General features: G+C 42.0%; 1 protein-coding gene across 1 annotated transcript; it reads right to left on the reverse strand.

The window, feature by feature from the left end:
* Window positions 1-718: 718 nt before the first annotated feature.
* LOC134573567 (DNA-directed RNA polymerases I and III subunit RPAC2-like) lies at window positions 719-11,925 on the reverse strand. The gene is made up of 5 exons (XM_063433348.1): window positions 11,713-11,925; window positions 4,742-4,839; window positions 3,705-3,781; window positions 2,711-2,793; window positions 719-835 (listed from the first exon to the last, which is right to left on the reverse strand). The coding sequence occupies exons 1-5, from the start codon at window positions 11,749-11,751 to the stop codon at window positions 788-790; spliced, it is 345 nt and encodes a 114-aa protein (XP_063289418.1). The 5' UTR covers window positions 11,752-11,925; the 3' UTR covers window positions 719-787.
* Window positions 11,926-12,328: the final 403 nt, after the last annotated feature.

The raw sequence follows: 12,328 nt of genomic DNA on the forward strand, positions 1-12,328 counted from the left end.
GAGAAATCACAAGCAGTCTCGTTTCCACTCAATGGTGTGGGCGCTGTTGAAGTCTTCTCTACCACCAGCGCAGGCCAGAGTCCAAATGGATTAAAGGAGAACGTCACCTCAACACTATATTTTAATATTATGAACCTTCCATCAAATTTCATGGAAGTATATATATATAAAAAAAAACAGAGAATATCTCATCCCTACCGTTAGTATATGACAGAATCAATCAGCCATATACATACGCCTTGGGTCAGAGTCAGACAGTGTTTGTATTTGAAAGTAAGTGAGAATGTCACTGCTCTGTTCAGGGAGTGAAGCAGGGAAAACCATAGAGACTATATAGAGGTTTCCAACCTGTTTGACCCAGTGTTGTATGTATATGGCTAAAGGATGCTGTCATATACTAAAGGGTAGGGATGAGATTTTCTCATTTGTTTACATATACGTTATTAAGCACAAAACCTATTTACTTTCAAAACCTGATGAAAAGATCATTATATTAAAAAAAATAGTATTGTTGCAGTGACTGTTGTCCTTTAAATGCAGAGTCTCGATGTAATAAGCATCGTATTAGGAGGGAGTGCATGCACGTGACAATGTTCTGAATGTAAAAACACTGGGTGAAGAAGCAAAGTATAACTAACTTACAGCACTAATAGGAGGGAACATTGCTTTGGCTTTATTGTCTTTTAAACCTGAAATGAACACACAACTCCAAATAATGTTTTTAAAAAAAATTATATATTACAGAAAATTACTAATATATTTACATGCATTGGAAATATAAAATTCCTCACTCCATCCGTTCTTCCTTTTGTTTCTTGTAATTGCTCACACTAGTCTGCAAACAATAAAAATATATATATATATTATTATGGCGTACAAATAGTATTTTGATGATAGAATGATGTAGCACAGGCAAAAAAAAAACCACAACCGCCAATCACAGACATACACACAGTGTTTAAAAATGCGACTGTAACAAGAGATCAGATGGAAGGCCCATATCTTACTATCACAGATGTACTTGTGAAATTGACAACATCAATGAGCATGTGAAGGGCCACTAAAAATCTGAATTTTAGGATCTTTGAAAGATCATCAGGAAGAAAGTTTAAATTATTATGTTAGAGCATCTGAAAAATGTATCTATACTTAGATGTAAAACTTGGCCCCACCAAAAAGTAATTTTACAGAACTGTAGTCTTGCAAATTTTATAGGAAAAAATTTAGAATCAGAAACACCCATACTTTTAGCTGGCTTGACACATTAGGAAGCCTAGATGGACAGAACTCACATTTAATATATGCTACAAGAACATGAACGAGGGCAGAAAAGCACGAACATACAGGTTAGAAAATGTTCACTTCAGTAATAAAATATCTGTGGCAGTTTAGAAAGTGTGTATCTTCTAGAGGATTGGCTCAATAATTCAGTACAAGCTTTTACTCTAGCAAAAGTTTGTTTCAAGCGTTACCACGCATAGAACGTTAGTGACATATTAAAATAGTTACAAAGACACGGTGCTCCAAACTGGGTAGGAGGCCACATCTCCAATAAGTCTTACAACAAATTCCTTGTTTACTGAACAGACCCCCTGGGTGTCCTGGAAAGTTATTTATCAAATACAGACTTCAGTAAAATCTACAGTGCTGTGAAAACAGTGAATCTGTCTAAAACAACTGAAAAACAATCACCCACAGCCAGACAAGCAGTCTCGTTCCATGAGATGCTATCCAAGTACACAGACTATGTTTTTGTCCATGAATCTAATGTTTTCATTTATGACTATAAGTTACATCTGATGAGTCCCTGTAAAACATGCTTCAAATGATTTCCTCCAATTGGAACACAACAAAAATTTTAAACATTGGATCAAACTGCATGCTTAGTAAGCACATTCTAATCTAAAACCATGTACAACCCACTGACAACCATATGGGTTAAATAAAGAAATATTATTTTTTTTTAACACCACTTTTCAAAATTTTACTTTAAACATTTTCAGATAAAATATTACAAACTTAGAACTCACTAAAAACATGTGACTGCTGATTAGGCTCAGACACAACACACTCTTCTTCCAGCTGGGTGTAACGAAGGTTTTTGCTTTTTCTATTAATCTAAACTCCAATGCCTGTATAGGAAACGCATTGTGTGTATCCTTGTGATTCAGTCATCTGTCAATGGTGTGCTTGATGTGTGTTTTGTAGCTCCAAGGCAGACAGGCACACAGAACCAGCTTATATATAGGGAATATGCGTTGAGAAATAAAAACGTTCATGCCCTGGTATATGAGATCAGACCCTTTCCTTTTAACTCATTAAGTGCCAAAAGTATAAATGAACAGAGGAAAGGCATATAATTGGTCAAAGTTCCTCTCTGTACTGCAAATAATCAATATACTTGATATGGTGCATCAAGTTCAGCCATTAACGGTCAAGAGCCAGGCTGGCCAAACGTCACCCTCTAGCTAATAAACCACGCCTCCCATAAGCCACATCCAGCAGTAATTATTGTTGAAGGAGGCTGCAAATGGATAGCCTTGCACGATGGTAAAGTGGAGTGATTAGTGCAGAATAGTTCTGCATCGCACAGGTCATTAACTGAATCCAGCTTTTGCCTAGGTGGCCAAAAAAGGCACAGCCAAAGGGTTGTGAATAAAGAGTAAACTTGGTAATGCTAAATGTTTTGTGTTTTGCTTTAACAGCGCACCTCAAATGTGTTGAGCACATGTTGGCAGACATCAATAAGTTCGTTGAGTCCTCTTCTAAATGGCTCCACTGCTGAAACTCCACCTGCAATGTGGGGTAGAAAAGGACAGCAAAAGAAATCAGAGAGATACAGAAAAATGAACTTGCAAACCCATACAGCATATGCCACGTGGAATAGAAATGTTATTTAGGCTGATTGCTTTGACTTATTCCAGTCTCAAAGTACTGAACATGTACACTGATCAGCCACAACATTGAAACCACCGACAGGTGAATAAAATGTAATGTTTCGTTACAATGGCGCTAGTCAAGAGGTGGGATATATTAGGCTGCAAGGGAACAGTCAGTTCTAGAATTTCATGTGTTGGAAGCAGGAAAAATGGACAAGGGAAAAGATCCAAGTGAGTTTGACAAAGGAAGAAGGTTGCCAGGTCTGATGAATCACGTTTTCTTTGATCAGGTGGATGGCTGGCTGCGTGCCATCACCTGGGGAAGATGTGGCAGCAAGATGCACTATGGGAAGAAGGCAGATCGGTGGAGGCAGTGTTATGTTTTAGGCAATGTTTTGCTAGGAAACTTTGGGTCTTGGCATTCATATGGATGTTACTTTGACCATCTACCTTAAGAATGTTGCAGATCATGTACACCCCTTCATGGCAACAGTGTTCCTCTTTCAGTAGAATAATGCACCCTGCCATGCTGCAAAAAAATTTCAGGAATGCTTTGAGAAACATGACAAAGAGTTCAAGGTGTTGCCTTGGCCTCCAATTTCCCCAGATCTCAAGCCAATTAAAAATCTGTGAGATGTGCTGGAACAACAAACCCAATCTCTTAACTTGCAGAATTTAAAGGATCTGTTCTGGCAGCACGAGGGTGATCTAAACGATATCAGCCATGTGGTTTTAATGTTGTGAATGATCCGTGTATAATTCATCGGCTTGCGCCAGAAAACTGGCACGTACAGATCAAAGAAAAATCACGAAATAGATGCTTACTTCGTGTCTGGATGCGGAAATTGATTTTGCTTTCCGATGGGTGAGTAATGCTGTAGCCACAGAAATCAATTTCAGGACTAAAAACAAAGAGGACAAATACATGTAAATAATCTTAAAGAATTAAATATTAGAAATGAAAATAAACGAGTATACACAAAAAAATATGAAAACATCTGTTAAGAATACAACTGTTCACAAGGGAACTAAACTACTTATATTATCAGCTTCCATAATAGAGACACTTCTAGCATCACTGATTAAAGAAACATTATAACGTTAGAAATACAAATATGTACTTCTAACAGTAGTGTGTCCCCCTCTGCAGAAATTTAGAAAAAAACTTTTAATTCGCCTCTTATCTACAGGTGTCTTGGACTCGCCATTTTAATGCTTCTCGGAAAGGGAGTCTTTACGGAGTTCGGCTGTGTAAATACGCCATATGTGAAGCCTAAGTTTTTTTTTTTCCAAGAGGCACAATGATTGACAAGCTTAAACAGTGATGTTTCTCAGGAACTGCAATGTTTAGAACTCTCAGCCTAAAGAGACAGCATCTAGGAACCAAGACGACATTGCATACATTTTTTTAAAAAATAAATAAATGCTGCAGCTATAAGCCATCCTTCTTCACTGTGTGATGTTCTAGTAAAAAAGTCTTGCTTTCTGCAGGCTCTAAGCTGCATGAATTCTTGTATGGGTTCTACTAGCGATTGTACCGCAGCTGCATATATGTGACAAAGATAGCTTTATTTATGAAGAAATAATTTCATATCATTGACACATACATGCAGGGTTTTTCAATAAAGTGAGAATTCAAAGGGACTTTCAAATTTAAGGCCAAAGTAGCCAAAATGGAAGAATAGCTGGCTGAAATTTTCCAGCTCGGCTATTTTTACCTTAAATCTGAAATTTACTTTAAGTTCACTCTGAACTCTCACTTTAGTGAACAGCCCTGACAGTTCCGTCATTAAGCTAGCTACTCCCCATTGAGACCTTTGAGTGATTTTATAATTAGTGAAAGTGATATTAATTTGCCTTACTTCTTCATGATCATATAGCGGAGCGCATTCCCAAGGGTGTGATCTTCCTCGTGTAACACAAATGTGATACAGGACTCATCCGTCCCATTGACTTGGACCTAATTAGATAAGAAGAATGGATAAAAAAGAAAAATTTAACGAGGACAAAAAACATTTATTTGATCAAACATTGTAATATAAAATGCTTTCACAATGCTTTCCTAGCTGGCAAAATATTTAAAATCCTGTTTTCTAACATTTTCTGGGACTGGGAGTTTGTGAAATGAATGTAAAAAGAATGTAAAAAGAATGAGCTGGTGAGGTATCTATTTGGAGTGGTTAAGTGCGAAATGCAAAATGGCGAGAAAACATTTCAATTAAATCCAGGAGTAATTTGATTACAATCAAATAAAATAAAATAAAATAAATGTATTTATATTTATATTTATATATATATATATATATAGCAACAACATATATAGGACATACTTGAAAACAAGAGAAATCTCAATGTATCTTTCCTGGTAAAATATTTTATAAATAAATAAATAAATATTAGTTACAATATTGTTAAGCAAGGACAAAAAAAAAATATATACATCTAAATACAATTATTTTGTTTTGCTTTCGCTCCATCTAGTGGTTACTAAGAGAATGACAAGCAGTCTCAATGCAAATTCTAATACAATTACCATGCTTGAACATTCGCCAGGTGAATTATGAAGGCAGTGTTCAAATGTTAAGGTACTATAGCAAGGTCTAAAATATACTCGTCACGGTAAAGTCTTTTGCTTTTAAGTTATGCAATGTGCTTAATGCAGTGTTTCTGTTTAGAGATAGTGAGTAGGAATGTATCAGCACGTGTCTGTTTGTGCAGGATGTGAGCCTGTGTGTGATTTCAGTGAAGGGTTTGTGTGTATGTATAAGGATGTATTTCCACGCAGAGCTAATGTTACTAGTATGTTACTATATCACTCTATATGTCATATTCACTACAATCCTTTCTCCATATTACTTCCTCAACCCATCCCATCCCATCCCATCCCTGTGTACACCTGCTAAGGGAGAGAAAGCGAGTGTAGGTTTAGAATTATGATATTGGTTTCATAATAATCATTTCCATGCATATGGGGAGAAATGTAAACGTTTTCAAAAACAGTTTTCACGGGTCCCAAAGGAGCACCAAGGAAAGTGCTGTCAAGAAAAGAGAACTTAAAGGGGACCTTTAATATGTTAATTAGATGGAAAATACAATTCTATTAATACATTGTGCTTGCAAATCTATAGATTAACAGAAACATTATTTTAAAATCCGTTTTCCTGGCACTGCAGGTTCCCTAGCCCTCCCACCCCCCAATCCCGAGTTGCTGAAGGGGTGAAAACCCCTTCAGTCACTTACCTGAGGCAGCGATGATGTCCCTCGTCGCTGCCTCCTCCTCCGCGCCGCTCCTCCTTCTGACTCCGTCGGCCGGTGGGCGAAACTGATCCCGCCCACCGGCCGAGGAGACCTAATGCGCATGTGCATTAGGTCTCCCCATAGGAAAGCATTGAAAAAGATTTCCAATGCTTTCCTACGGGGAATTGAGCGACGCTGGAGGTCCTCACACAGCGTGAGGACGTCTAGTGATGCTCTAGCACAGATAATCTGTTCTATGAGTCAGGAAGTTCCCTCTAGTGGCTGTCTAGTAGACAGCCACTAGAGGTGGAGTTAACCCTGCAAGGTAATTATTGCAGTTTATAAAAAAACTGCAATAATTACAGTTGCAGGGTTAAGAGTAGTGGGAGTTGGCACCCAGACCACTCCAATGGGCAGAAGTGGTCTGGGTGCCTGGAGTGTCCCTTTAATCATTGCCTTGGTGTGCCAATGCATTGAATGACAAGGGACAGCAGAAAAGACCTCCCACAGTAGGTCCCTTTGCTCTCCACCCACAGCAACCACAGCATATGCACTCCCCTAGCCAATGCTTCTAGCATCAAAATCACAGTGCTAATCACAATCTGGGAACCTGTCTACCAACCCAGGTAGTCCCCCAGTATTCAATTGCTGTGATGATCACGTGATCACTGATACAATGTTTCAGCCACTGAATTCAAACATTGGCTGAGAAATTGTTCTGTCTCTCTCTCTTTGCTCTGAGGTGAAAGAGGCATAGAGATACCTTATTTATCAGCGTATAACACGCACTTCTTTCCCCTAAAAATAGGGGGAAAATCGTGGGTGCGTGTTATACGCCGATATCCCATAATTACTTACCTGTCTTGAAGCGTGGGCCGGTGTTCAGCGCGCACCGCGGTACTGGAACTTCAATTTCAGGTTCCGGTTTCCGACGGGACTGAAAGGAAGTGTGCACACTTCCTTTCAGTCCCGCCGGAAACCGGAACCTGAAATTAAAGTTCCTGTACCACGGTGCGCGCTGTGAAGCCGGCCCACGCTTCAAGACAGGTAAGTAATTATGGGACAAGGGAAAGTACACTATGGGAGGGGAGGGGGGGAGAATACTATGGGAGGGGAGGGGGGAAAATACTATGGGAGGGGAGGGGGGAAAATACTATGGGAGGGGAGGGGGGAAAATACTATGGGAGGGGAGGGGGGAAAATACTATGGGAGGGGAGGGGGGAAAATACTATGGGAGGGGAGGGGGGAAAATACTATGGGAGGGGAGGGGGGAAAATACTATGGGAGGGGAGGGGGGAAAATACTATGGGAGGGGGGGAAATACTATGGGAGGGGAGGGGGAAAATACTATGGGAGGGGAGGGGGGAAAATACTATGGGAGGGGAGGGGGGAAAATACTATGGGAGGGGAGGGGGGAAAATACTATGGGAGGGGAGGGGGGAAAATACTATGGGAGGGGAGGGGGGGAAAATACTATGGGAGGGGAGGGGGGGGAAATACTATGGGAGGGGAGGGGGGGGGAAATACTATGGGAGGGGAGGGGGGGGAAATACTATGGGAGGGGAGGGGGGGAGAATACTACGGGAGGGGGGGAGAATACTACGGGAGGGGGGGAGAATACTACGGGAGGGGGGGAGAATACTATGGGAGGGGAGGGGGGGAGAATACTATGGGAGGGGAGGGGGGGAGAATACTATGGGAGGGGAGGGGGGAGAATACCATGGGAGGGGGTGGGGGGGGAGAATACCATGGGAGGGGGTGGGGGGGGAGAATACCATGGGAGGGGGTGGGGGGGGGAGAATACCATGGGAGGGGGTGGGGGGGGGGAGAATACCATGGGAGGGGGTGGGGGGGGGGGAGAATACCATGGGAGGGGGTGGGGGGGAGAATGCCATGGGAGGGGGTGGGGGGGAGAATGCCATGGGAGGGGGTGGGGGGGCAGAATACCATGGGAGGGGGTGGGGGGGCAGAATACCATGGGAGGGGAGGGGGGGGGAGAATACCATGGGAGGGGGTGGGGGGGAGAATGCCATGGGAGGGGGTGGGGGGGAGAATGCCATGGGAGGGGGTGGGGGGGCAGAATACCATGGGAGGGGGTGGGGGGGCAGAATACCATGGGAGGGGGGGGAGAATACCATGGATGGGGAGGGGGGGAGAATACCATGGGAGGGGAGGGGGGGAGAATACCATGGGAGGGGATGGGGGAGAATACCATGGGAGGGGAGGGGGGGAGAATACCATGGGAGGGGAGGGGGGGAGAATACCATGGGAGGGGAGGGGGGGAGAATACCATGGGAGGGGAGAATACCATGAGAGGGGAGGGGGGAGAATACCATGGGAGGGGAGGGGGGGAGAATACCATGGGAGGGGAGGGGGGGAGAATACCATGGGAGGGGGGGGGGAGAATACCATGGGAGGGGAGGGGGGAGAATACTATGGGAGGGGGTGGGGGAGAATACCATGGGAGGGGAGGGGGGGGAGAATACTATGGGAGGGGAGGGGGGGAGAAAATACTATGGGAGGGGGGGAATACTATGGAAAGGGGGGGCACTATGGGATGAGGGGGGAACACTATGGGATGAGGGGGGAACACTATGGGATGAGGGGGGAACACTATGGGATGAGGGGGGAACACTATGGGATGAGGGGGGGACACTATGGGATGAGGGGGGAATACTATGGGATGAGGGGGGAATACTATGGGATGAGGGGGGAATACTATGGGATGAGGGGGGGGAAATTTCCTGGAATTTCCTTCTAAAAATGAGGTACGTGTTATACGCCGATAAATACGGTAATTGCTACACAGTATTCTGTGTTCTGACCACTTAAACTGGGAAAAAAACAAAAACTCTTTTTCACTATCTGTTTTCGGTAAAATTTTGTCTAATTTAGTTAATATTTTACTCAAACAGCTACTAGATGCATACTTGCAAAAACAGAATATTCAAGGATATAATCTTTCAATGTAGGGTAATAACTGCTTGATCCAAGGATAAATCTGACTGCCATTCTGGAGTCAAGAAGGAATTTTTTTCCTAACTTGTTGCAAAATTGTGCTTCAAACTGGGGTTTTTTGCCTTCTTTTGGATCAACGGAAAGTAGATGGTGGGAACCGCACTCAATCCCAGCGGCCAAGGGTGCTCCGGATCAGGACCAGCAATCCCAGAATTATACACGAAAGAAGAAAGGACTACAGGCACTCCAAATTGAAACCGTATGCAGATTTATTAGGAAAAAATGGTTGGTTGGAACAAAGGTTGGTCGAAACGTTGCTTGGCGTTGCATTTTTTCCTAATACATCTGCATACGGTTTCAATTTGGAGTGCCTGTGGTCCTTTCTTCTTTCTTTTGGATCAACAGCAAAAAATGTGAGGAAGGCTGAACTTGATGGGCAAGTCTCTTTTCAGCTATGTAACTATGTAACTCTTTTTCTCAGTTTTAGACATTATTATTTTTTTAACCCTCTCCCTGCTGTCAGATCATTGCAGTAATCTAGTGTGCAATCTCTTTTTGTATTATATTTGTATCTATTGGGCATTTAAGGGAGTGCTGTTGAGTATTGGCACATAGTTATTGTATATATTATCTCTCCATACAGCAATGTTATAGTAGACACACGCACCATGACATACAGACCCATACACTCACATTATTGCTTGTATTGATACCTGTGGCGTCCCGTCATGCTGAGGGATCGTGGAGGCTGGCTGTGTGTATTGTTGACGAGCTGCAAGCGAGCTGTGATGTCCCTGCTCTGGTCCCTTGCGCGTCGCTTAGTGGGGCTGGAATATGACATTTCCCCCGGTCTCACTAAGCGGGAAATCACAGTTTCCTCGCCGCCCACCTACTATTTGCACAGCTAGCTGCCCGCCTCCATAATCCCACAACTTGCCGCCCGCCCACTTCCACAATTCCCCAGCCGGCGTCCTGCCCCCACCTCAAAGGTAACAGCTCACATATCCCAGACTCAAAGGCAAAATTCCTAGGCGCCATGGCGCCTGAGATTAGTCGAGGCCTGCGATATGGGACTTAATTTTCCAAATTATGTGAATGTACTACTGGTTACACCTGGGAATTTCTATTTACCAAGGGAAAAATAACCATCTTAACCAACCAGGACGCCCTGATTCAGTTGGCACAAATGTCAAGATAGTGAGGGATCTTCTCCTTCCCTTGACGAATAAAGGCTACCATCTATGGTTCAACAACAGATAATACACCAGCTTTATTTAAAAATATATTTTGTTTTGAAACCATAGCATGTGGCACAGTGCGAAAGAAGTTTCTGCAAGATGACAATCGGCAAAAACCAAAGAAGCTCAACATCAGCATTGTGTTAGGATGAGGCGCTGGCTAAAGATAAAGATTTAAACATGCTGTCCACAATGCACAATGAAAGTACAATGCCAGTGTGTCAAGAGAAGAAATTAACAGATAGAAAAGTATGGGCAAATATATGGGTGGCATGGATGTGGCCCATCAGTGCCTACAGTCTTTTCTGGTTAAAGGGATATACATTACTTGACAGTTACTTATTTTCACCAGCAAGAAAACATATACAAAGTAAAATAAAGCAAGAAACACTTTGAAAGTATGTAATAAACATTTATAAACTGACTAAAAACGTAGTCGGTTTGCATTGTTAGACTTGCCTCTCAGTTAGGCGAGTTACTTCAAGGGACACTTATGGCACCCAAACCACTTGAAGTGGTCTGGATGCAATGTCCCTACCCTCCTTTGTCCTGCAAGGTAAATCATTGCAGTTTTAGAGAAATTACAAGGATTTCATTGCAGGACTAAGACTGCTTCTAGTCAGTGGCTGTCAATTAGCCACTAGAGGCACTTTCTGCTTGCTAAATGACTTTTGGTAGCCTAACTGACACTGGACGTCCTCACACTCTACATGAGGAAATCCGGCATCAGAAAAATCCTAATAGGAAAGCATTGAAGCAATGTCTGAGCAGGCAGGGAGCCAGTGTTTTATAGTAGTAAAAAAAAGATAAGGATGATATAAATAGTATAGATGCAGTGTTTACGTGAAAAACACAGATAAATATGAACAAATAAAATGGAGTGGGGGAGAGAGTTATAGCAGTGAAAATCAGCATCATGATAATGACAGTAAAAAAGAAATTGCCTGCGAACCTTGGGGGCGGGGGGGGATCTTAATTTCTACTTAGATTTCATTCATATTAAATGATATATATATATATATATATATAGTTAATACAATGTTAAACAAAAATCTGCACATCAGTCAAGCCATAAGACTTGCTTTTCCCCACAGAAAATACAAAAAGCAAATCTTATGGCTTGACTGGTGTGCATATTTTTGTTTAACATTGTATTAACTATCCACAGACTTCAGGTGGAAGGGGTTTTTAATCACAGTTTTTCCCCCACCATAACTACTTTGGTTATAGATACACACACCAAGCTTGCATAGGAAAGCATGTAAGAATGGAGTCTGTCACGTGGTCAGAACATACCTAGCACCCTACCAAGTTCTTATCTAGTCATACAGCTAGATTCCCTCTGTATATTTTCCTATATAAGATATATAATCAAAAAATATCTGTCCCCGTCACCCTACCATCTCCAATGCATGCTTAGTCTCTCCTACAGCTGCCATGCTGCTTCCAGCTCGTGTCGCACAGAGCTCACAGACACTGTGTCGCGCGTGTGACGTAAGAAGAGTGAGGGGTTAAGGGAAATGTAGTTCTTGCGCAGTTTGTTTACATGTGGTTTAAAAAAAAAAAAGCTTTTTCCAATAATGGTTCTGAAATGTGTTTTCTATTAAATATGCTTCATGTTATCCAATACTATAGAGCTCACACAGGGGGCAATTAACTAATTCTGGAATGGGGTAGAATGAACAATGGAACTGTATATTTTAGGCACATTTGAGAACCCCTCTAACACATCTATTTTTCCTGCACAGCTATTTTGGTCTAAATGTTAAAAAACCTTGTCCTTGCCACATTATTCTTTGAACAGTAGAGATTACATGTAAAATGTAAGGTTTCCTGTAGCAAAATATCCTAAATAGAAAGGTACCAGGGTTGATTCACTAAACATTTAATTCCAGTAAAATCCAAATTTAAAAGTTAAAGCAGAAAAAAAACACAAAAAAAAACCATCAGGTTTAGTCAACGCATGTCAATTACAGCCTAAATTGTGCTGTTTATTTTACTACAATATGATTATTT

This window comes from Pelobates fuscus, chromosome 9, assembly GCF_036172605.1.
Source record: "Pelobates fuscus isolate aPelFus1 chromosome 9, aPelFus1.pri, whole genome shotgun sequence".
Classification (NCBI taxonomy): domain Eukaryota; kingdom Metazoa; phylum Chordata; class Amphibia; order Anura; family Pelobatidae; genus Pelobates; species Pelobates fuscus.